Source organism: Orcinus orca, chromosome 5 (assembly GCF_937001465.1).
Source record: "Orcinus orca chromosome 5, mOrcOrc1.1, whole genome shotgun sequence".
Lineage (NCBI taxonomy): Eukaryota > Metazoa > Chordata > Mammalia > Artiodactyla > Delphinidae > Orcinus > Orcinus orca.
In genome coordinates this window covers 81,413,190-81,437,642 of record NC_064563.1, presented here as the reverse complement: position 1 = coordinate 81,437,642, position 24,453 = coordinate 81,413,190, and the positions used below count along the sequence as shown (strand labels likewise).

Below are 24,453 nucleotides of genomic sequence, written 5' to 3'. Positions count from 1 at the left end.
ATAATTTTTTATTTACTAAGTTTTGTTGAAAAATACATTTGGGGGGAGATAATCATTTGGATCCATATTTTGTATATATCATAATAGTTTGCAAATTGGTTTAAATTTGAAAACTGGAATATTTTAAAAACAGTTTTAAGATAGATGATTTTTTTAAAAGGGAGTGGCTTACTTAAAGGCTAAGGAAGTGGTATGTGAAAAAGTAGATGTATTCCCCCCAAATTGTTGGGATTCCCAGAGTAACAAAAAAGAAAATAGACCTACAACTGGATAAACTGTTGATGGAAAGGGTGTTCAAAAGTTGGTTGGCCATTTAGGACTTATCCAAATAAAGGAGCAGGATTTTCCCCAAAAGATCTGTCTTCTCTTAGCAAAACCACTGCAATCAAAGGAAAAAATTACATTTCTGAAACATTTCCCCCACCAAATTTGAAGTGGAATCTGGGAGCAAGAATCTGTTCTCTACGGCAAAAGTTATTTTCCCTAACCCCAAAGGAAAGACTGACAGAATGCACTCTTGCCTTGCAAAGCTGAGGGATTCAACCCCAGATATCTGTCAGGCACTTCCAGAATTCTCTGCCAAAGACCATGGTTAAATGACTGTGCATTGGGTCAACTGAAGATTCAGAGGGCATGATTCTGCCCAGGGTTGTAGGCAATGCCTACTCTGTTCTTTCTTGGGAAACAGGTTTTTTCCACTTACCTAAGGGAGTGAATTGATCAATTTCTGGCATGTTTCTCACTTAGAAGGCCAAAACTCATCCTGGATGCTGCTCTGACTCTTCCCTTGCTGGAACTGAAGTTCAGACACCATGGGGAGTTTCTTCCAAGGTATCCAAACACATCCATTGTGTTCTAAATGACAATATGAGAAAGTATTGGATGAAGAAAAAATGTCCTAATGTCAGTGGATTTTTTTTTAATTTAATTTACTTATTTTTGGCTGCATTGGGTCTTTGTTGCCGCACGCGGGCTTTCTCTGGTTGCCGCAAGCGGGGGCTACTCGTCGCGGTGTGTGGGCTTCTCATTGCAGTGGCTTCTCTTGTTGCAGAGCACGGTCTCTAGGCACGCAGACTTCAGTAGTTGTGGCTTGCGGGGCTCTAGAGCACAGGCTCAGTAGCTGTGGCACACGGGCTTAGTTGCTCCACAGCCTGCGGGATCTTCCTGGACCAGGGCTCGAACCCATGTACCCTGCATTGGCAGGCGGATTCTTAACCACTGCGGCACCAGGGAAGCCCCGTCAACGGATTATTTAAACAGGGAGATACTGCTTGGCCACCTGAGTCACTGGGAATGTTCTTGATAGGCTCCTTCTGTTCAAGAGAACTTTATTTTATGTAATGCAGGGATTTATCATAAAGATGTATCCGCTGAGGAATCTGAATTCATTCCAAACAACTAGGTCTCATGGAAAAGAGGGACCCACACAGAACTGGATCTCACAGCCAGAACCAGGATCCAAGGCAGCTCTAAGAAACCGAGGAGCTGTGATGGTGGGTTTTTGCTCTAGGGGCCCGTCATTAATGGGTCTCAGCTATTCCCCAAGAAGCTGTCTGCATCTCTCTGTCCACCTTTATGCCAGCTCCAACTGGCATTCTCTTTACTATTCTATATACCTTTCTCTGCCTCATGGCGTGCATCCTCACAGCCCCTGCTTTCTCGGAACACTGGACTCACCGTCTTGGTCCCTATTGCACCTCATCATCACTCTTCTTCAAGCTTCACCTCCCACTGCTAAGTACATCATTTTCACAGTATTGTCCTGATCACCTGTTTGCTCCAGGACTTGTCACAGAACACTGGCTAACTCAAGGTTTGGCAGTTCTTGGGTCAGTCGCCCAGTCCTGGTCCAATCAACATAGTATAAAATGGGTTACCAAGGAGTGCTCTCTAAGTAGGAGCTGTGAACCAGAGAGTATTCCCTAGAAAGGGCTCTTGTATGGTATCACATGACAAGTATATAGACAGGTAGATGGATGGATGGACAGACGGACAGGAACAATTTGTCCTCAGAGAAGTAAGGCATGATTGATTAGGGAGACAGAAACTGAATGTGGGTTGAACAGCTGAGCAAAGAGAGAATTGCATTTGCACATTGATATGTTTGAATGAGATCTGACTCCAGCCCTTAGGAACCAAGTAATGCACTGATCCTGGCTGGACTGGCTATTAATGCCAAGTCTCCCTTCTTAGGGAAATGAGACAGATTTCCCCCCAGCTGCTTCACACACTTCTGGCTGTTCCTTCATGTAGGGCCTGGACTTCACCAGCCTTTCCCTAGTTATTAGTTTCTCCTAAAGTTCATTCCCCTCCCTCCCCAACTTCCCCGTCCTACCTCCCCGCCCACCACCATGCAGCTTTCAGGATTTTAGCTCCCTGAACTGGGATCGAACCCCGGCCTGCGGCAGTGAAAGCACAGAGTCTTAACGGCTGGACCACCTGGGAATTCCCCCAAAGTTCATCCTCTAAATGGGGCAATCATGTAAAATGTTACCGAAAGCTCTGTACACATGTCGAATCTCGGAAACAAAGAGTTTTGGGTGAAGTAGAAAAGGATAGCTTTATTGCTTTGCCAGGCAAAGAAAGACACACTGGGCTTCTGCCTCAAAAAACTGTATCTCCTGGGCTTCTCAGGTGGTGCAGTGGTTGAGAGTCCACCTGCCGATGCAGGGGACACAGGTTCATGCCCCGGTCCGGGAAGATCCCACACGCCGCAGAGCGGCTACGCCCGTGAGCCATGGCTGCTGAGCCTGCGCGTCCGGAGCCTGTGCTCCACAACGGGAGAGGCCACAACAGTGAGAGGCCCCGTACCACAAAAAAAAACAAGAAAACAAAAAAACAAAAAAAACAAAACTGTATCTCCTAACCAGGGAGGATTTGGTGAGGGGCTTTATAGCAGTGGTTCACAGGTGGGGTCTCTGACAAGATCAGGGTGTATGCAGGGCCTGCCCTCCCTTAATCGTCTCAGGTGGTGGGTCTCCTAATCTTGATGAACTTCTCTAGTGCCTTTAATCTTGCCTCAGGTGGTTTCTTGGCTACTCCTCCCTTGATTAGCAACTGTTCCACCCTCTGGAACTCAGGGTAGGTCACGGAGGCTGTAGTCTTGCCTACAAGAAATGGGGGAAAAAAGGGCCCCCATGCCCGGGAGCCCCACAGGACCCCGCTTGGTTTCAGAAGTACTTAAAATGTGCCTAATTTGTAGTACACACAGAGCAAATGAGCTATTATTAGTAGCATACTTTTCATTCATTGAACAAATATTTGGACGGTGGGCTGCATTTGGCTAAATATAACAAAATCCTAAATATAGAAGCTTAACCAAACAGGTTAACCACTCCTGTTACATCCCTTGAATGAACAGATAAAAAATCCCTGCCCTCACATTATAACAAATTTGGAGACACAGATAGCCCGGCTGGAATTGGCAACCCACAATGCCATCAAGGATCCAGTCTCCTTCTATGTTTCTGTTCAGCCATCCTTAACATGTGGTTTTCATCTTTGTGTTTGTTATCACATAGGCAAATAGTCCTCATCCTTGGCACTCTAACCACACTCCGGTAGAAAGGAGGAGGAAGGGATAATGCCTTTATTAGGAAGGTAAGTTTCTCATAAATGTCCCAGCAGTCTTCTGCTTATATCTCATTGGCTTAAGTTGTCTCACTCTTATCTGGGGCTGCCAGAGAAGCTGGGCACACTGCTACTCTAGACAAAATCAGGAAGGGGAAAATGGATATAGGGTAGAAAACTAGCAGTTGCTCAGGTTCATCCGTCCAGGCACCGAGAACCTTGAAAGCTGGTGGGGTAGAGGTAAACCAGTAATTGAACAGTGTGATAAAGATCACAATAGGGGCTTCTGGAGCCTGTGCTCCGCAACAAGAGAGGCCACGACAGTGAGAGGCCCGCGCACTGCGATGAAGCGCGGCCCCCCCTGGCCGCAACTAGAGAAAGCCCTCGCACAGAAATGAGGACCCAACACAGTCAAAATAAATAAATAAATAAATAAATAAATAAATAAAAAGATCACAATAGAGGTGTTTATCATGGGAGCACATAAAAGAGACAACTAATTTGTATTTCAAAGATCAGGAAAGGCTTGCTGAAGGAAGTGATAACTGAGACAAGTAGGAGCTGGCCAGAGAAGAGAGTGTGTTCAGAAGTTCAGAATTGAGACCAGGTCTTTTCTGGGAACAGAAAGTAGCTCCCTATTGGTGGGCAAAAGAGTGTGCTATAGAGAGGGGTGATGTTGGAGGTAAGCAAGAGCACAAAGGACTTCACAAACTGTTTTGAAGAATTGGTACTTATCTTCAAGGTACTAAGAAGCCAGTGAGGAATTTCAAGCAGGAGACAGATTTTCTTGCTAGTTTTAAAAACTGGAATGGAAAAATCATTGTCTATAGCAATTATTTCTAAATGCCAGTGGATCTGCTGTCCCTTTTTAATGCAGCCAGGAGATGCACAAATTCACTTGGCCAAGCCCTCTCCCCTTTTACAGGGATGCCCTCAGCTGGCCACTGCATTCAGAAGCTGGGAGCTATCTTTGTTTAAAGTTACTAACATTTTGGCCTTCCTCCCTAACATAATGCTGTGGGTAAATTAGGCTTTTTCTGGAAATGCCATCCCTATCAGAAGTGATCACTTTTTTTTTTAAACATTGGAGTTTTTTTAATATATTAATTTACTATTTATTTATTTTTGGCTGCATCGGGTCTTCGCTGCTGCGCGCGGGCTTTCTCTAGTTGTGGCGAGTGGGGGCTACTCTTCGTGTGGTGCGTGGGCTTCTCATTGTGGTGGCTTCTCTTGTGGAGCACGGGCTCTAGGCGCGTGGGCTTCAGTAGTTGTGGCTCGCAGGCTCTAGAGCGCAGGCTCAGAAGTTGTGGTGCACGGGCTTGGTTGCTCCACAGCATGTGGGATCTTCCCGGACCAGGGCTCGAACCCGTGTCCCCTGAATTGGCAGGTGGATTCTTAACCACTGCGCCACCAGGGAAGTCCCAGAAGTGATCACTTTTTGACTATTTTCTTTACTCTGCAGTGTTCATGCTCAACTATTTTTTTTAAAAGAAACAATTAAGGCTTACCTAAAAGGTTAAGTATAGACAGAAATCATGAGTATCCTAAGTGATCTCTGATGTATTTGATTAGATCATCCATCTCCAGGCGGAATATTTTTTTCTTGATTTGAAATGAGACCACACGTTTGACTAATCTCCCAGCTTCCAAGTTATTCCTGGACGGTCAAATAGGTGGTGTGGCACAGAAGCACAGTCTACTGCAATAGCACTGGGTACATTATTGCTGTTTCCCAAACTGGTATCTTTGGAGCACAACCTGAAAGAGACTGACTGAACAGTCATTTGAAACCCACTCTTTACTCCCCATTCCTGGTTCCTTGCTTTGGGGGCTGCGGGGGGGTCGGGGGGGAGAGCGGGGACAGAATGGAACTTTAACACTTCCTAGCACGCTATATAATTACTTTCTATTGTTTGTCTCCCCTCACTACATGTAAGCTTTTTCAGAGCAGGTATTTTTTTTCTGTTTTGTTCACTGATGTGTTAGCAGTGGCTAATAGTGCCTAGAATTTGGATTTGGAAGGTACTGAAATACGGGGTTGGCCAAAAATTTCGTTTGGGTTTTCCCATAACGTCTTACAGAAAACACAAATTTTTTGGCTAACCCAATACTTGTTAAGAATTTGCAAATGGATTATCATCAGTGTTTCCTCTATGGTTATCTTCTGTTCTGCTGAGGAAGGGCCAAACTCATCTCAACTTTTGCACCTTCTGTTTCTTCTCTTTTTGGCTAAATCCTACCTATCCTTCAAGCAACAAAATCAACGAATTGTTTTAAGGCAGCGATTACATGCAAAACACTGTTTCAGCAGGCAAATCAACTTTCAAAAGCAATGCACCATCCCTTTCTTAAAAGTTGGAGGCTTAGGGCTTCCCTGGTGGTGCAGTGGTTGAGAGTCCGCCTGCCGATGCAGGGGATGCGGGTTCGTGCCCCGGTCCGGGAGGATCCCACATGTCGCGGAGCGGCTGGGCCCGTGAGCCATGGCCGCTGAGCCTGCGCGTCCGGAGCCTGTGCCCCACAACGGGAGAGGCCACAACAGTGAGAGGCCGGCGTAACGCAAAAAAAAGTTGAAGGCTTAAAATGCCATTCATCACAACTAAACATACTATTATTCATTTATACTAAAAGTCACTCCATACTATCATAATTGCACATTTTCATAATATTGTACATTGGAATGAGTCAAGCATCCTGCTAAACTTGGATTTTCTAGATAATACTTTAGCAGACGTGAAATTCTGGAAAGGCTCTTATGAATCCTTTCCAAGGATTCTGTTTCTGAATTCCCTGTTGAGCATCTTTGTTCAGTTTTATTTTTATCCTCACATGTATCCTTTCAATTCACTCATCCATCCAAAAATTATTAAACATCGACTTTCTGTCATGCACCATTCATTAATAGGTAAGTCCTACAGAAAATCTTTTTCACTGCTGGCACTAGGAAATTTTTTTGTTGAAAAGACATTATAATCTTAACAAAAGTAGGTCTTGTTTATCAATATCCCCAACAACTACAACAGTATCTGAGCCACAGTAGATGCTCAAAAGCTTTTTTTGAAAGAATGGTGAGCACTTTATACATTTATTGCTCACTTCCAAGTGCACCACCTGATAAGAGTCAACATACTGAACACACAAGCCTATCCACAACCCCACTGGGTCAATCCAACTGTGCCAGAGCCAGGAAGCTTCTGTTTAAATCGTGGTAAGCAGAGTCCTAGAATGACTCTCCAAAATGTCCCACCCTAATCCCTCAGACTGTGAATATGAGACATTACATCTGTGATGTCACATTGCCCAGCAAAAGGGATTTGCAGGTATGATTAAAGTTGTAATCAGTTGACTCGAGGTAATAAAAAGGAAGATTATTATGGTAAAACTAATATAAACACACAAACCCTTTAAAAGCAGTCTGTCTATAGCAGAAAAGGAAGTCAGACTCCAAGAATGAGGATTCAATGCACTGTTGCTAGCTTGAAAAGGGAGGGGACCATGGTGTCAAGAAATATGGGTGGCTTTCAGGAGCTTAGAGTGGCCCGTGACAGGCAGCAAGGAAACAGGGACTTCTCTTCTTACAGCCGAAAGGATCTGAATGAGCCTGGAAGCAGATTCTTCCCCTGGAGACTCCAGACAAGAGCCCAGTCTGGGCCACAACTTGATTTCAGCCTGTGAGACCCCAGGCAGAGAATTCAGTCAAGGCTTCCTAGCCTTCTGACCTACAGAACTCTAAAATAATAAACAGGGGTGAATTTAAGCTGCTAAACTTGTTAAGCAGCAACAGAAAACGAATACAATCATCCTGTACTAGAATACCATTATGCAAGCCCTCCTCTACTTTTCCATTTTCTGAATTTGTTTTACTTTGCTTTCCTTTTCATGGTCCACGGAAACATTATCCAGGAAAATATTTCCACCCAACATTAGTTTTTGCATATGAAAACGAGCTAAGTTAAGGTACTAAGAGAATTTCTTTGGACAGTATCCAGCCTATATTACTGCCCTTTAACTTAAGAGCAATAAACCTAAAGAGATAAAACTATCAATGACCAAAAAGGTCTATGCTCATGCCAATAAATTTGTAAAATTCAAAAAGGTACAATATAAATCAAATCAGATATTGAAATTGTATTTAAATTCTCTTACAAGAACTTACTGCCTCAACTTGGAAAACAATCAAATAATTATGTACACTGAGTCAGAAAATTATTTTAATAGTTACAAAATATCTTTTTTTGTTTGTTTTTGTTTGTTTTTTTTTACAGAATCAGTATAAAATAGCAGTTGATTTCTCCATAATTATCAGAATTATTTATACTTGAGGTCTTGGGTAAGTGGGGCTGAAATCAACAAAAGGTCTTGGACTGTTGGCTCAGAAATCTTCCTGGGAAGCCCACCATGTTGATGTCTGTCATGCTTAACTCTTATGAGATGACCCGGTCCTTTTTAAAAAAAGTATCTTTTTATTCATTCTTTGGAGGCTTGAAGTGAATTCGGCAGCGTTCATTAAACACCTAAGATATGTGAACAGAAACAAAGGTCACTGAGTCATCCTGTATAAATCAGGCCTGGAATTCAATTAAATTTGGCATGGGTCAGGTGGATATAACCTTTTCTTGTCCCAGGTCAACAGGTTTAGGAAACAGAGGTGTTTCCTCAGTGGTTCAAACTGACTTACTAGGTGCTAAGAGCTAAGAAGGCCTTGATATTCATTTATATGATAATTTTAATATTTTAATAAAATTTAAATTATTCAAGGAAAAAATCATCACAAGCTAGCTTATTTGGTAAACTAACAAATATGCTAGTTCCACATTCTGGACATATTTTGGACAGTTAGACAAAAATATCTAAATTACCTTTAAGATAAAGCTTTTTAAAAATCCTTTTATAATGAAGATTTTATTTAGATATCTGTCATGCTTTTCTAAATGAGTGCCAGATCCTTCTTACATGGAGATATACTTGAAGGGAGTCCAGTCTTTTGCTAAACTGTATAAATTTATATAATGTTTTGTTCTATTTATCTTGCTTCCTAAAAACTAAACAAATAACATATCATAATGTTAAAAGAACATTCTATTATTACATGTCATGTGGGACTATGTCAAATAACAATTTTGGTACATCCATTCAATGGGATATAAGCAAGCATAAAAAATAAGGAAGCTCTTCATGTTCTGATTTGAAAAGATCTCCAAGATATATTAAGGGAAAAAAACAAAGTGTAGACAATATACTTCCATTTGTCTGATAAAGGGGGAAACGTGTGTGCTTTCAAGGAGCAAACACCTTATCACATAGGTGGAAAGGGCAGAAATAAGAAATCTTGGCAAAGAGGAAAGAATAAAGAAATGTGATAAAGCAAAAGAAATCGATTTGTATTTCGCAGTTTATTCATGGCTCTGCAAGTTGGTACACTCCAGTTTTTTTTTTTTTGCAGTACGCGGGCCTCTCACTGTTGTGGCCTTTCCCATTGTGGAGCACAGGCTCCGGATGCGCAGGCTCAGCAGCCATGGCTCACGGGCCCAGCCACTCCGCGGCATGTGGGATCTTCCCGGACTGGGGCACGAACCCACATCTCCTGCATCGGCAGGTGGACTCTCAACCACTGCGCCACCAGGGAAGCCCAGTACACTCCAGTTTTTGGTTCAGTTAGCCTCCCTCTGGATCCAGTCCCATTCCATTGGTTAATTTCAAAGGGTAAAACAGAATTTTCAGTTCATTCTTTCAGATTTAATAGATTTTGCCCTTTGGAAATCTTTGAAGTTTTAGAGAGGACATGCAGACATACTTTTTCAGAAAACTAAAGTAGGAATTTTGTAATTTTTTTAAAAAGTTTTATTGGATTATAGTTGCTTTACAAAGTTGTGTTAATTTCTACTGTACAGCAAAGTGAATCAGCTGTACATATACATACATCCCCTCTTTTTTGGATTTCCTTCCCATTTAGGTCACCACAGAGCACTGAATAGAGTTCCCTGTGCTATACAGTATGTTCTCATTAGTTATCTATTTTATACATAGTATCAATAGTGTAAAATTTTGTGATTTTTAACTACATGTAAAGTCCTGGGATCCTGGTCCCCCAATCTAATTCCTAATTAGAACCACGTAGGTGGTAATAAGGAGCATGTGAATCTAGGAGCCATAAAAAGTCCTATTATCAAATACCAGTAAAACTACATACAAAGTTTCACGATCAGATATGTTAGAAAACAAACAACTGTGAAGGATAATAATATGAAAATTTATGGAAAGTAACTGAGCTCAGAAAAGCTAACTTGAACAAATAACCTGGTTGAAAGTTCTAAGTTAACAACTAATAACTCTAAATATCAAATAGCCCATAATTAGTATTAGGAAACATACAGAATGTCTCCAATTCTGTTCCCATGACGATCATGCAATTCTACCATATGACTGTAAAGCTACTTTTTGTAAGATGGCTCTAACTTGGATTCTAACCATAACCTGCACTCCCCCCACAAAAAAAGTTAAAGCCTTCAATTGCTTGTAAATGAAGGATCTTTATTATTCTAAGTGCCCAAGGCACTCTTTGCCTCCCCCCTCCCTTGGTTTCCCTTTGCTACTTCTGCTTCCCCTCCTAGTTCTCTCCAAGAACCAACATTATTTTATACCTTCCAGCTCCTGTCATTTACCACTTCTTCAACATTCAGTTCTGACTGCATCCATTTCAACTGCAAGAAAGGAAAACAAAAATGAAGTTACGAAAATTTAAATTAAAGAACTAAAACCAAACTCTATGTTTTCCTAACAAAACCAGCTGCTGCTCCTGCATTCCTTATTAATGGTAATACTTAGGCCAGATTTCAAAACCTTCTTTGACATAGCTGTTCTCCTCATATTTAATCAGTTGCTAAATCTTATAAAGCCGTAGTTCTCAAGCTTTGCTGCATATTATTATCACCTTGAGAGCTTTAAAAAAAAAATCTCAAATGTCCAGGTAGTTCACAGAAGGAAAACAAATGGCCAATAAACCTATTTTTAAAATGTACAATTTTATTCATGTATAAAGAAATGTAAATTAAGCCATAATATGACAAAAAAAATTTTAATACAAGAAATCTGATGTCTGATAAAACCTAGTATTAGTGAGGGTATGGGGAAAGATACACTCACATATATTTTTAGTAGGAGTACAAATTGTTTCAACTTCTATGGAGAGCAATTTGGTAAGACTTACCAAAAATGTAAATTCACATGTCCTTTAACTCAATAACTCCAGTTCTAGTTATTGATCCTACCATATAGATTTGCAAAGATAGCACAGACGAACAAAAAAAAGGACAAGGAGGTGGCAACCTGATTTGAATAAAAGAAAAAAGAAACAGGAAGAAAAACAGAGAAGAAGAATATATAAAGCTCAAGTAGTTGAGAAAGGGATGAGTTTTCCATACCTTAACCGTACAGCCAGAGGTGTGAGGCTAAAAATGCTAGTCTTTCTAACTTTCTTTTTAACTGCCAACCTAATCACTCCATCAAAACCGTAGCCAATTCTATTGCCAGGTCCAGATGGCAGGCCCATCATACTCGACCTGAAAGGAAAGAAGCTAACCAATTCCAGGAGGAGAACCTGAAAATATTCAGGAAAATTAGGAGAAAAAAAGCAGTACAGGTTGAGGCAGCCAAGAGGTTAAAAGCAGGATGATTTCTTCAGGCCAAAGTCAAGACCCAGGCCAGGAGATTTGGGAACAAAATGCCAGAGGGATTCTGGGCAACCATGAGTTAGGCACTCAGACCAAAGAACCTAACCATAAATTAGGAGTACAGCTCAGGCAGGAGGTTTGAGAAATATGCATATAACACTAATAAGACTGGATGTGGTACTGATCCAACGCTCCTTGTAAACTCCCTTCGTAGACTCAAAACTGCTGTCAGAGTATGGGCCAGTATATAGGATTGAAACCATGAACAAGGGGAAGGACTGCATTTCTAATGTGCTGTGGAGTAGTAACAAGCCTGAGGAAGCCCGCCTGCTTACATCACAGCAACCTTGGTTTCAGATTTTAATCAGTTATATCGACCCAGAAATCATTAAAGCTTCACTGCTCTGTCAGAGCCTGGACTTTCTGCCAAAGAAGTAACAACTTTAAAGAACAGTGTTACAACAGACCACTAAGACAGTATTCATAATTGCTCTCAAATATTTAAAGGGATGTTGTGTAGAAATGGGTTTAGACTTATCCAGAGGGAAGATTAAGGAACAGTAATTACATGCTACAAGGAGACAGATTTTCACACTAAGTAAGAAAATCTCTGAACAATTACAACTGTCCAAAAAGAGAATGCACTGCCACATAAGACTGTATATCCCCCCAACCCCCTTAATACTGGTTAAACAAAAGGTGGAAACCACTGGTTGGGGGGGATATTGTAAAGAGGATTAATATAACAAATATGGAGTCCCAGCGACTCAAAAAGGAAAGAAACTGCTACTTCATTATCAGTCAATATGCAAGCTCTGACATATATTATACAATTTAATCCTCACCAAAAAAAGAAAATATAAGAAGTTACTATGTATCAATTCCATTTTACAAACTGAAAATCAGAAGTTTCAGAACAATTAATTTACAAGGTTACAAAACCTCCAAATGGTAGATGGGATTATTTCTTTAGAGCTGTCTGCCTTTACAATCCATGTTTTTTCTATTCTTGAACACCGCAGATATTACAGCCAGCTTCCAATGTAATTTCAGTGCCAACAACAAAATGCTACCTTTGAGATGGTTGTTTTTTTTTTTTTAAATAAACTTATTTAATTAATTTATTTATTTTTGGCTGTGTTGGGTCTTCATTGACACGGGCTTAGTTGCTCCACGGCATGTGGGATCTTCCCGGACCAGGGCTCGAACCTGAGTTCCCTGCATTGGCAGGCAGATTCTTAACCCCTGCACCACCAGGTAAGTCCCAAGATGGTTGTTTTTGAGGCTCTGGGTCTTAAACAGGTAAACTTCATCTCAAAGGCTACTAAGAGGTGACAGCAGGTATATAGTTCCAGCAAGGAATGTGCTTTTTCTGAGGTAAGGATTCAGGTAAAGAACTGGGAACTTTCAGACGGGCATCACTGTATGTAAATAAATTGTTCACTAAAGTAATCAGAATTTGACTCTTAGTCACAACTTAAGGTAAAAACACTGACTGAATTTAGAGTAAGATGAGATGGGTTATAAAGTCCCAGTTCTACCACGTACTAGCTTGTGACTCTGGGGATGTCAGTATCTCTAAGTCTGTTTCCATATATAGAAAATGAAGAGGTAGAGCTGGAACATCTCCAAGAGCTGTCTCTTTCTGATTCTATAATCTCCATAGCAAACTTGAAGAAGAAAGTCAAGTTTCCCTATTTGCTTAAATACTACTACTCATGGTTAACTTCTACTCTAGTCCTATGCAATATCACAGGCCAGAAAACTACCTTTCATAACTCACTGGCTGGTTTCTAAAACTCCTCCTTGCAGTGATTGTGCTGGGCTCTAAAGGCATATGGGCAGAACAGAGGGCAGACAAAATTGTGTGACACATCACTCACAAACACTCACACTGGTTTTTGAACTTTGCACTCTGCTAACAAGAGTCACTCTATTCTTTGTCTGACTTAATTTGCAAATAATCATTTTTCAGTTTCTGATTTAACAGCCCTGCCCTGCACTTTCCTTTGTCAATACTTCAAGAGCCTGTTAAAATACAAAATCCAAAAATACTAGATCTTAACCAGCTTTCTATAATTTATCTATAAGCCTTCATCAACATGGAGGGTAGGCTAAGATGACCATTATAGCCTAAGTTCACTGTCTGAAGAACCCACCACTGGCTGATGAATGAGCAGGTGTGGAACACAGGGCTGAAGCAGTTGTCATGAACAAAGAGAACAGCAAAGACAGTGGATGAATCCTGTATCCAGTGAAACACACTGCATCAATGGGATGACTAAGAAAGTGCACACCTGTGTGCAGCAAAAGAACAAAGGCTTGAGAGAGACAGCAAGATCCCTTTTTCAAAGTTTGGCTACATCTACTAAACAAAGAGCAAACTTCACAAATTGTTCAGTATGAAAACATGATTCCATCTCACACTGGATTTTCAGTCACCTGACATGTAAGGATCAGTAAGTCACCTATTACACCATCTTAAAATACAGACATGATTTTGATAATTATACAGTGGTCATGTAAGAAAAAGCCCTTGTTCTTAGGAAATAACCAACATATGTAGGGGTAAAGGAGTATAATGTGCCCAGCATATTTTCAAAATGGTAAAGGAAAAAAAATGTGTATGGGGGAGGGGGAGGAAGACAGGGAAAGAGGGAGGGAAGGATGGAGGGGGAAAGAAGAGTAGAGAGAATGAACTGTAAAGCAGGTGGAGCAAAATGTAAATAGGTGAATATAGGTAAAGGGTATATGGGACTTCCTTGTACTGTTCATGCAACTTTTCTGTAAGTTTGAAATTGTATCAGAATTAAAAGTTACCCCTGAAGTCCCCTCCCACCCCCACCCTCCTCAAAAGACAGCAATGCAGTCCACAAAATAAAATATGGCATACATTTCAACTGTTTTCTTGACGTGTCACGTTTAAGGGCTATAAAGAAATAGCTCTGCTTCATTAACTCTACTCTGAGGTCCACACCCCATCTACATGACAGCTGACTTTGGGAAAATAAAGCTTGCTCTGACATAGAACTCAGTGGACACTTGGTGTTCTCCTAAAAGGGAAAATGGCAGGCATGGGAGATGAAGTGGAAACAAAGGAGAGTCTGAAAAGAGTCAAAGACCCATACCACCCTCTCCACAGCAAAGAAATAAACATAATGAGGCTCTGGTGGCCCTGGTTATATTTAAATAGTACTATACTTTTATGGCGGAAGGGGGTAATATCCTGAAGTTAAATATCTATATTACATTTCAGCAGATTTCTACAGCTGAAACCAGAGGTAAATATTTTCAAAATGTAAATATATTAAAAAAACGTTTCTTCTCAAGTCAAGCTTCAAAACATAGATACAGATGTGATTTCCCTAGATTTTTTGATGTGGTGTTGGTCTATATTAATCCTTGTATCTTTGTGGAATATGTAAAGGAATGGAAATAACATGATTACATGCTTCTTTTAGCTAAAACTTGCTACACTCCATACGTTCATGAAATGCACATTAATTTACCAATTAGTATTGAAATGTAATAAAATAAAGCCCATTAAAAATGAAGTACTAATCTCCTGATCATTTGGTTTTAAGTAATAACCATCTCTTACTCTGAGTTTTTCATATTAAAAACTGGCTTTATTTTGAAGGCTAAGTTTGGAAACCTTGCCTCAGAAATGTAAACCCTGTTCAACTTACCTTTGTCTGTTCTTTTCTAAGTTGCTTTAATAATGTTAAATTGTCCAAATTCTTTTCTCTCTCTTCTCGGAGCTGTTTTACTACTGATGAGGTCTGAGCTATACAGTTTTTTATGACTCGGTCCCTACTGGCATGAGCCGCCATCAACTAAAAGAACAAAAGAAGGAAATGAGAAAAAAAAAATCACACCAATTTGTCACATTTCAGTGTTTTAAAAAAACTTTTTTAGGCTACAGAAATGTAATACTTTCTAAAACAGTTTTTAAAAACTGAATCTGTGGAAGAGAAGATTGTGCTGAATGAGCCAGCTCAAAGGCAGCAGCTGTGAGGGTGAAAGTGAAGAGGTTGGGCCGTCCTCTTCCTCACTAAGCTCCCAGGCCTTCCTGCTCCTCTTCCTGCACTCCTTGCGCTGCGCTTTGATTCATCTCAGTCTCCTCCCTACACTCCTTTCTCTCCCATTCTTGCACCTGTGTGTTCCTCTACCCTACACCCACCCTCACACACCTTCTGGGCCACTTCCTATTGCTGTTCTCTTTTTGTTCTTTCATTGTTTTTTGCAGCCTCATGTTGTCAACAGTGCAAAAAATTATAAAGTAAGTGATATAGAGAAGCTCTTAGTTACAATAAAGAAAAACAAAGAATGCTACATTTACCTATGTCAGACAGAACCCTTTTCAAGATTTTAAACTTTAAGTACTAACAAGGAAAAATTGTACATGAAGTGGAGGTCACTGATTCCATCAATTGTGTGTGCTGACAGAGAGTAAAGGATGCCCAACAGAGCAATTATCAGCCTTCATCTTAATGTAACAAATCCAATACAATAATTTGCATCTATTTTCTGCCTTTTTTCATTAATTATGATAGTCATGTTTCAATTAAAACATACTCCCATGATCATAGCCAAATTCTGAAGATACCCCAAAAACTTGGGGTGGAGGCAGAGCAAAATACTAAAATTATATGCAATCGTCATTATAATTAATGGTGCATAATAACAGTAGTTCACCTCCAACTAAAATTTAAGTGTTGGCTTGCTCCATTTAATCACGTTATATCATTCCTTCTCCCCTCTGAAGGGGGAATATCCCAATGCTATGCTAGTGATGGCTGTATAGAAATAACCCATTATATATATTTTATATAAAATATGGGACTAACAACCATTCTATAAGCATTCCTCATAAGTTATTTGAAATACAGCTCTTAAATGGTTATATTGGGACCCCGTGGTTGAGAACTACTGGTCTAATACACACCAGGAAAGAATAAACCTTTATATTTCTAGAGGGGAATACTAAAAGTGCATTAGTTAAAAGTTGTACCCATGTTAAGGGAGGGAATTTCATAACAGACGTTAATCCCACCTATAGTATATTTCTCTAATAAGCTAATTTTTTTCAGTGTAACATTTAGGGTTCACAAGGACAGCCTCAAGGCCCATATTTATTAGCTAATATGCTGCTTCTGTTACAGGCTTCAGTTTCTTCTTTTGGAAAATTATGGATTATGAGTAAATAATCACTAATATTCTTTCCACCTCTAAAATTTAGAGGCAACATGACTCAGTACATTGCTCAGATACCAGATGCTATTTAATTACTTTGATATTTTGTCTAACCCCCCAGCAATTAGTGAAACAGCATTAGTACCAACTAGAAGTCTATCACAATATTCTCATTTTTCTATCTGCATTTTAAAATCAATTTCAAATTTTGTCCATTAAAACGTTCAGTATCTTTCTTTTGGTCTCTCTCCACACAGTTTCTTTCCTTGGCTGGGCTTTCCTCCATTATTCCCCTTGTTAGCTTGGCCCCTTACCTGTGGATACACTTCTAGATGCAGACTACCCTCCTATCCTCACCTGCTTACATTTCCTTCAGATTAGCCCCACTGTGAACCCACTCCTATGTGAACAGGAATTACTGGGCAAATCACCTTTTACTCAGTATTATCAATTATTGTGGTCTGTTTTCATGACCATCCTTCAATAAAATTCAAAACTAAGAGCATATGCAAGAGGAATATGCATGGACTTCTTTCTGTACATATATGTCAAAGAAATGAGGACACTTGATAACTAGTAACAGATGGGGTGACATAAGCCTACTAGAGAAAAAATAACATGAACCCAGGCTTATTAGCTCATTAGTATCAGATGCTTGAGGATTTGGTCATAAGAGAATTATTTCTGATACCTAAAGTGCTTATAAAGGAACTGAGATAAAATTAAGAAACTCAGTAAAGTAAAACTTTGGTTAGAGGAGAAAAATCCTGAACTATAACCATATCATAACCATACTTCCTTTGATCTGGGGTAAGCAATTCTGAAATGAAGACACTTGGGGTGGGGCAGGAGAATGATTCAAAACTAGTCTAAAGGGGGTATATCTAGGACTTCCCAGTTTTATTTTACCACAACTTTGAGAACTTCTTTTAGTCTGAAATTTTCACCTACTACCTTTTAATCATTATTTTAAAATAATGCTTTTTGCCTTTAAGGGAAACAGAACGTCATTTTCCTGATTATAGTTTTTTGGTGTTTTTCTTTCTAGAACAAAGGTTGATTCTAAATTTCCCAAACATCATTTTAGAATCCTAACAACGACCCTTAGTTTAACTATCATTAAAAGCAAAACACTTAAATATTGTGAATCAGTATGTTGTACACCTGAAACTTATATAATATTGTACATCAACTATACCTCAATTGCAAAAAAAGTTAATAAGTTTTTGTCATGGCATTTTTTGTGTGTTTTAAATCTTCCTCCAGAACTTCTGACAAAAGGATGTAAGAAGCATACTTTTTAAACATAGTCCAAAAGTTCATTATATTAAAGAGACAGCTTTAAGAATTACTCGAAATCAATCATTATGACACGGTAACAGTTTTGCATTTGTAAAGCACTGTTCCAAGTTCCTAGACTCTTTAACTGTTCAATATTTTTATGTTTACCTTGAAACTAAACAATAAAGGAAAACTTCATATATTGAGGGAATATGCTCTAATAAGGGAATCTTACTGAAATTATTTCATTTTTACTAAGATTATACTTTTAAAATTTGGAATTTCTAAAATCAGTGCTTTATAATAACTTTGCTTATCTTCTCCTATGAAGAAGTATTATCATTAGAGTGCGCAAATATTCCTTCATCGACTATAAAAGGAAGGGTCAGGAACTAAAGACAGTCAGGGTGACCGTAAACAACTTGGACACGTCACAGAGTTCCACTTCTTAACTGAGACAATATCTAAGGGAACTCAGTGGTACTTGTTAGCATGGGTACTCTATTGCAGGCTCGACCCCTGGAACAGAGCTACTTGATAAATAATCCTTTACATACATTCATGTTGCTGGATCCCTCTAGAATACAGATGGAGAAAAACCCAAACACATACACAAGAATATCTAAAACAGAAAGGTTCCAAATTTAGCATGCCAGTTTATCCTGGTTCAACAAAGGAATAAGAAATAATAACAACAATAAGAGAAGCAGCAAGCATTTATATGTAAAACATTTAGTACAGTAAGCACCTTATATTAACTCATTTAATCCTCTAACAATTGACCGGATACTTTTCTGATACTATTTTACAAATAAGGAAACTGACTCAGAGGTTATTTCAAGGTCACCCAGCTAGGAAGTAGCAGAGGTGAGATTTAATCTAGATCTGGAATCCATGTTGTTAATCGCTATACTATAAACCTCTAGGTTAATAAAAAGATTCTAAATGGAAACAATTGAATAGATTATAGAGATTATATATATATGGGTAGTGAGGTGGATCACTAAAGCCATTACAAACTTCTACCAATAGTTCTTTAGACAGAGCTACCCAAAGAAACTAAGTGAAGTGTCGAACAACCTCATAATAAATTAGGCCTTGGACCCATGCTCTCTACTCCCAATACTGGAGTCTACTCCTTAAAGCCCCCGTCCCTACAATTTTATGAAGCCACAAGAATTACCTGACCACTCAACAAAGTAACATACTTTCACATAAAAGCAGAAAAAAAAATCAGCAGTTAATGCTTTGAATTTAAGTGATATGAATAAGTTTATCCAAAACTGATTTTTTTTTCATTATTGAGAAATTGACTTTAGATTTTAAGTAATACAGTAATCTTCTGGTAGAGCCTAAAAAAGCAAATGCCATATATCAGCTTCCAAATTAATGAAAAAAATATAAGTAAGCTATAAAAAATGCTCAGCTACATCGTTATTTCCTTTCACTTTTAGAAATTAAAAAAGAGAAATAAAGGGGATCTTTAAGAGGCAATGAAAAAATATATACTTGAGAAACCAAAGCCTCAGAAAAGGACAATTTATCTGTGGCTTCTCCTTCTCTCCTGCCAAATGCTTCTTTTCCCTTTCCTGATGAGTCAGGGAAGATAGAAGATATATTGATAAAAAGTGTGAAGGGTTTTAATTCTTCCTTAAATCAGGTGTCTAGCTTCCTAAGATTGACCCATTCAAAGACCCTGCTCTTGTTTCACTGTTTTATTGTACTTGACTGTTTCACTTTCTCCTTCATTCCTTGAAGCATAAGCTTTCCTTAAGTTAAAGGCTGCTCAGGAGGGGGTCAAAAAAAGGCTGCTTTCATTCCTTAGAACTGTCTCTTCCCAGACTTGTACTTAAGATCACACATTTTCTTTAGTTTGTAGAAACCAGATCAAAACTTATATATACCCTCAGGTGTGGGCAAGAAAACATGAAGATTCCATTCTTGTATCCACAGTTAATTATGTCAATTGTTTTCTTATTTTGCCTACAGAGAAAGGCATAAAGGAAGCACAAAAGACTCAAAAGATACACTTACAGACTCATAAAGTTGTTTACAGGTTTGGCTGGCATCAATTTTCCCTGCAAAGGAAGCTGTTGGAACCGTAGTGTTTAATTCATGTACTATTCTGTCATCAATCGTCCTCATCACCTTGAGTAATTCCTATATATATTTAAAATAAAAGAATAGTAACTTGAATGGAAAGTTAAGTGGTTAAAAAAAGACCATTTAAGCAAAACTAACTAAATAAATAAAGCTCTTGAATATGTTACAACCCTGTGAATTAGGAGTGGGGAAACCACACTATATATACTGCAACCACAGAAAAATCTTTTTTACAAGAATGAGAGGTAGATTATGTAATAGTAATTCTAACAATTGGCACAACTCTTTCCTTGGTCCCACTGTGATCATCTTAAGTGTAAAGATGGTTTCATTCATTTGTAAACCCCATGTTCCGGCACGGTGCTTAGCAAACACTGTGTTCTTTCCATCTCCAGCATACAGCCAATAAAGGATTCTACTGAATTTGATTACCTCAACTTGTCCAAAACAACGCAGCATCATTGCTTGCTCTGTTCCCTCTTTGTCTATCATTCTAAAATGTGGTGCTAGACAGAAATTTTCTAGAAAGATACACAAGAAACTATCAGCAGTGATTAACGTGCAGACGTTAATCTATATCCTTTCAAGCTTTTTTCCCTTTCAGGCTTTTTCTTAGTTTTTTACTACGACTGTGTATTATTTTTGTAACAAAAATAAAGTATACTGCTAGAAAAGAAATCAAATCTCTTTGTGGCTTTCTTGTTCATAGAACAAGTAGTTTTACCTTTTCTCAGTTACCCAAGTTCACATTTCCCAAGGATCTCTCTCCTCTAAAAGAGGCTCCAACTCTCAAAACCCAATCAAAATAAAAATAATACCAAAAGGGCAGGGAACTTAGAAAGACCCTGATGAGTATACCAACACAGCATAGTCCCTTCTCCCCACATTTTGATTAGGGTACTTCTTTTCACTTGTCACTAGACAAAGGCTGGGCATCAGCTACCTTCTGTCTGCAGATGATATAAACTCTAGAAAAGGTTTCTAGTAGTATACCCCTTTCTTTCTCTTTTAATCCACCCTTACCTCACCCTGGCCCCACAAAACAAAACAAAACAAAACACAATCACAGAAAAATCATTAAGAAAACAGAAGTGTATAATACTAGGACTATACTTAATGAAAACATCCAGGAAGTTAACATTTAATATTAATGTGTATTAAAAGCATCTTTGCTTGATCCTCTACTTCGTTCAATATATGAACCTATTTCTTTGCCAAACTTAAATCCATCACTGAAATCAGCTTCTTCATTCCTTTCATCCATTTTTTTTTGGTCATATTAAATGACAGATTTTGGGCTTCCCTGGTGGTGCAGTGGATGAGAGTCCACCTGCTGATGCAGGGGACACGGGTTCGTGCCCTGGTCTGGGAAGATCCCACATGCCACGGAGCGGCTGGGCCCGTGAGCCATGGCTGCTGGGACTGCGCATCCGGAGCCTGTGCTCCGCAACGGGAGAGGCCACAGCAGTGAGAGGCCCGCGTACCACAAAAAAAAAAAAAAAAAAGACAGATTTTAATCTGAAAATTGGCAGGAGTGTGATTTGCATACATTATTTAATCACATGATTGTGAATTAGTTATAGTTACCGTTCTTTTTTATTGAATTATAGTTGATTTACAATATTATATTAATTTCAAACATACAATGTAATGATTCAGTATTTTTATAGATTATACTAAATTTAAAGTTATTAAAAAATATTGGCTATATTCCCTATGCTGTATCATCCATTTGTTAAAATAAACTTTTATTATGATTAAAGTATTACACAATCATTTTGGAAAATTTAGGAAAAAATTTAAAGAAAATAGAATCATCCATATTTTTAAATTAATTTTTATTGGAGTATGGTTGCTTTACAATGTTGTGTTCAGTTTTTTCTATACATATCTGCAAATATTTTTATCAAATTGAGGTACTGTATAACATTTAAAAGTTTTACTTTATGGAATTATGAGCATTCTGCCCTTGTTACCTTGAAGACATTTTTAATAGGTGCATAAATATTCTGTTCTGTAGAGGTATCACAACTTATTTGACCATTTCCCTCATAATTAACAGCCAGGCATTTCCAATTATAATAACCATTTAGGCCATTCAGTCTGTCTGCAGCCTAGATTCTATTCCTACCAGGCTATTAATCTTTAATTAGTAATTTAATGCCCTTTTCTAGAACCCAATCTAGAAGCAAAACAGCTTGTAGAAGGCTCATAATTTAGACTAATAAAAACAGGCAAACATCAGATCTAAAACCAACTTCACTATCTTATCCCCTCTTCTTGTATCTTTCTATTTTTGTCAGTAGTATCAAGATTCTCTGTAAACTGGAATTCTTAGGGGATAATCTTAACATATGCACTAAGCAACCACAATTTTAAATAATGTTTTATGTACAGTAGAGGATATATAATGTCAGTAAGTGGCAAATTTCAAACAAACAGCGGCAGTACTATTTAGAGTCAAAAGATAGGTAAGTAGCAAACAGGGACCTTCCTTGCCAACTTTACCTCCTACAACTTGCCTATTAAAACAAAACCAAAAAAAAACGTTTAAAATCCCTCTCGTCTTTCCCTCTCTCTAAATCGAACTGATCCTGAGGCCAAGGTTTACAGTATACCTTTTAGATAAAGCTTTCCTTGACTGAGAGTCCTCAGCAATCTTTCTTCTTTAAACATATGCAGCAATTAGAGAGACCACAGAGTTGATTCATTAACTCACTCTTCATTCAAAAAATACTTACTAATGTCTAATGGTTAGGCACCATTCTAAACACCAGGGCTATAATGGTGAATAAAATAGAAAAGGACCTTGCTCTTATGGAGCAAAATTCTCAGAGGGGGAGAGAGACAATAAACAAGTACCCCAATAAATGAGATAATTTCAGTACTGAAAAGTACTACAAAAAAGAAAACTGGTAATGGGATGAAGAATGACTAGGTGGGGCTGAGGGGCTAATACTTTAGATAGGGAGATCAAGGAAGGCCTCTCCAGGACATAACATTTGAGCTGAGATCTGAGTGATATAAATAAGCCAACTAAAAGGACATCTGGGGGAACAAGTCAAAAATTAAGAGGCAAGAACAAACTTGGGGATGTTTGAAGAACTAAAAGGCGGCAAGTGGGCTGGAAGTGAATAAGGGAAAGAGTGGTATTAGGTGAGATCAGAGTTGAGGAGAAAATAAAGGACAGTAGAGACAACAGAAACAATTATGGGTTTTTTCCTAAAGGAAACAGGGTTTTAGGCAAGGGAATGATATAACGATTAATTTTTTAAAAGATAACTTCGACTGCTATGTGGAGAATGGAAACAGGGTGATCATTCAGCAGACTACTCTGGTGGTCTAGGCGAGAGACAAAGAGGTAGCAGTGGAATCAGGGAGAAGAAGTTGGATTCAGGATATATTTTGAAGAGAGAGCTGATAGGACTTGCTGATGAATTGGTGTTGGGGGATAAGAAAAGAAAACAGAATGACGCTTAGGATTGAGACCTGAGCAACCAAATGGATGGTAGAGTCATTAATTAATGGTGGGGAGAGACTGGGAGAGGAAAAGATTTGGAAGGAGTGGGAAGATCAAGATCCTATTCTGACTCAGAGGATATTTTACATTTAGGATTATTGTTAATTGTTTGCGACACTGGTATTGTTTAAAATTGTAATCTTTTAGAAATAAAGACTGAAATATTTACAGAACAAAAGATCTACCTGGGATGTGCTTCAAAATAATCTGGTTAGGATGGGGAAAATGGTAGTATATAAATGAAACAAGAGTGGCCATGAACTGATTGTTGGAACTGAAAGATGAGTATACAGGGATTCATGGTACTCTCTCTCCTTTTGTAAAATTTGAAATTTTGCATAATAAAAAGTTTTTTAAAAAAATTCTGTTTTGGACATGTGAAGTTTGAGATGCCTGTTAGATATGAGTAAAAAAGTTAAGCAGAAAGTTGAATATACCAATCTGACACTGAACTGGGCTGAACTTATATTAACAAATTTTATTTATTTATTTATTTATGCATGCATGCTGCACGGCTTGCGGGATCTTAGTTCCCTGACCAGGGATTGAACCTGGACCCTCAGCAGTGAGAGCTTGGAGTCCTAACAACCGGACTGCCAGGGAATTCCCCAAATTAATGTTTTTAAAGCCATGAAACAAGAAGAGATCACTGAGGGAGACTGTAGGGAATAAAGGGGGTTAATGATCAAGAAGGAACTCTAGCATCTAAAACTACAGGAGAAAGACTGAGATGTCACAGAAGTCAGAAGAAGAAAGGTTTCAAGAAGGAAACGGTCAACTGTGTTGAATGTTACTAGGAAGTCAATAAAGATGTGAACAGAAATTAACTTTTTAGATTTAGCAGGATAGAAACTATGGGTGATTTCACAAGAGTCATTTAAATAGAGTGTTTAATGGACTGAAAAGTTAATGTGGCTTAAGTACAGAGAATAAGAGAAAGCATGGTGTAAAATGAGGTCCACCATTACAGATCATGTTATAGGATTTTAGTCTTTTTCCTGAAAGCAATAGGGAACCAATGAAGTGTTTAAATACAGTGGAGTTACATGATCTTATTTGTATTCTGAAATCATTGCCTAAGTTAAAGTTAAAGAATTAAAGTGTGTAAAATGGATT

General features: G+C 38.6%; 1 protein-coding gene across 6 annotated transcripts in view; it reads right to left on the bottom strand.

Annotated features, from left to right (window-relative positions):
• Positions 1–241: 241 nt before the first annotated feature.
• Positions 242–24,453, bottom strand: part of MIX23 (mitochondrial matrix import factor 23) — a 30,214-nt gene continuing 6,002 nt past the window's right edge. For 3 of the 6 annotated variants that reach the window (XM_049710448.1, XM_049710450.1, XM_049710452.1), the window contains 4 exons: positions 19,749–19,874; positions 14,927–15,073; positions 10,209–10,268; positions 242–855 (listed from right to left, as the gene is read on the bottom strand). In XM_049710448.1, the coding sequence (XP_049566405.1) occupies positions 721–855; positions 10,209–10,268; positions 14,927–15,073; positions 19,749–19,874 (468 nt within the window). In that variant the 3' untranslated portion in view covers positions 242–720. Of the gene's footprint in view, positions 856–7,760; positions 8,082–10,208; positions 10,269–14,926; positions 15,074–19,748; positions 19,875–24,453 lie in introns of those variants that run through there. The other 3 variants (XM_049710449.1, XM_049710447.1, XM_004278560.4) reach the window with 3 other exon arrangements.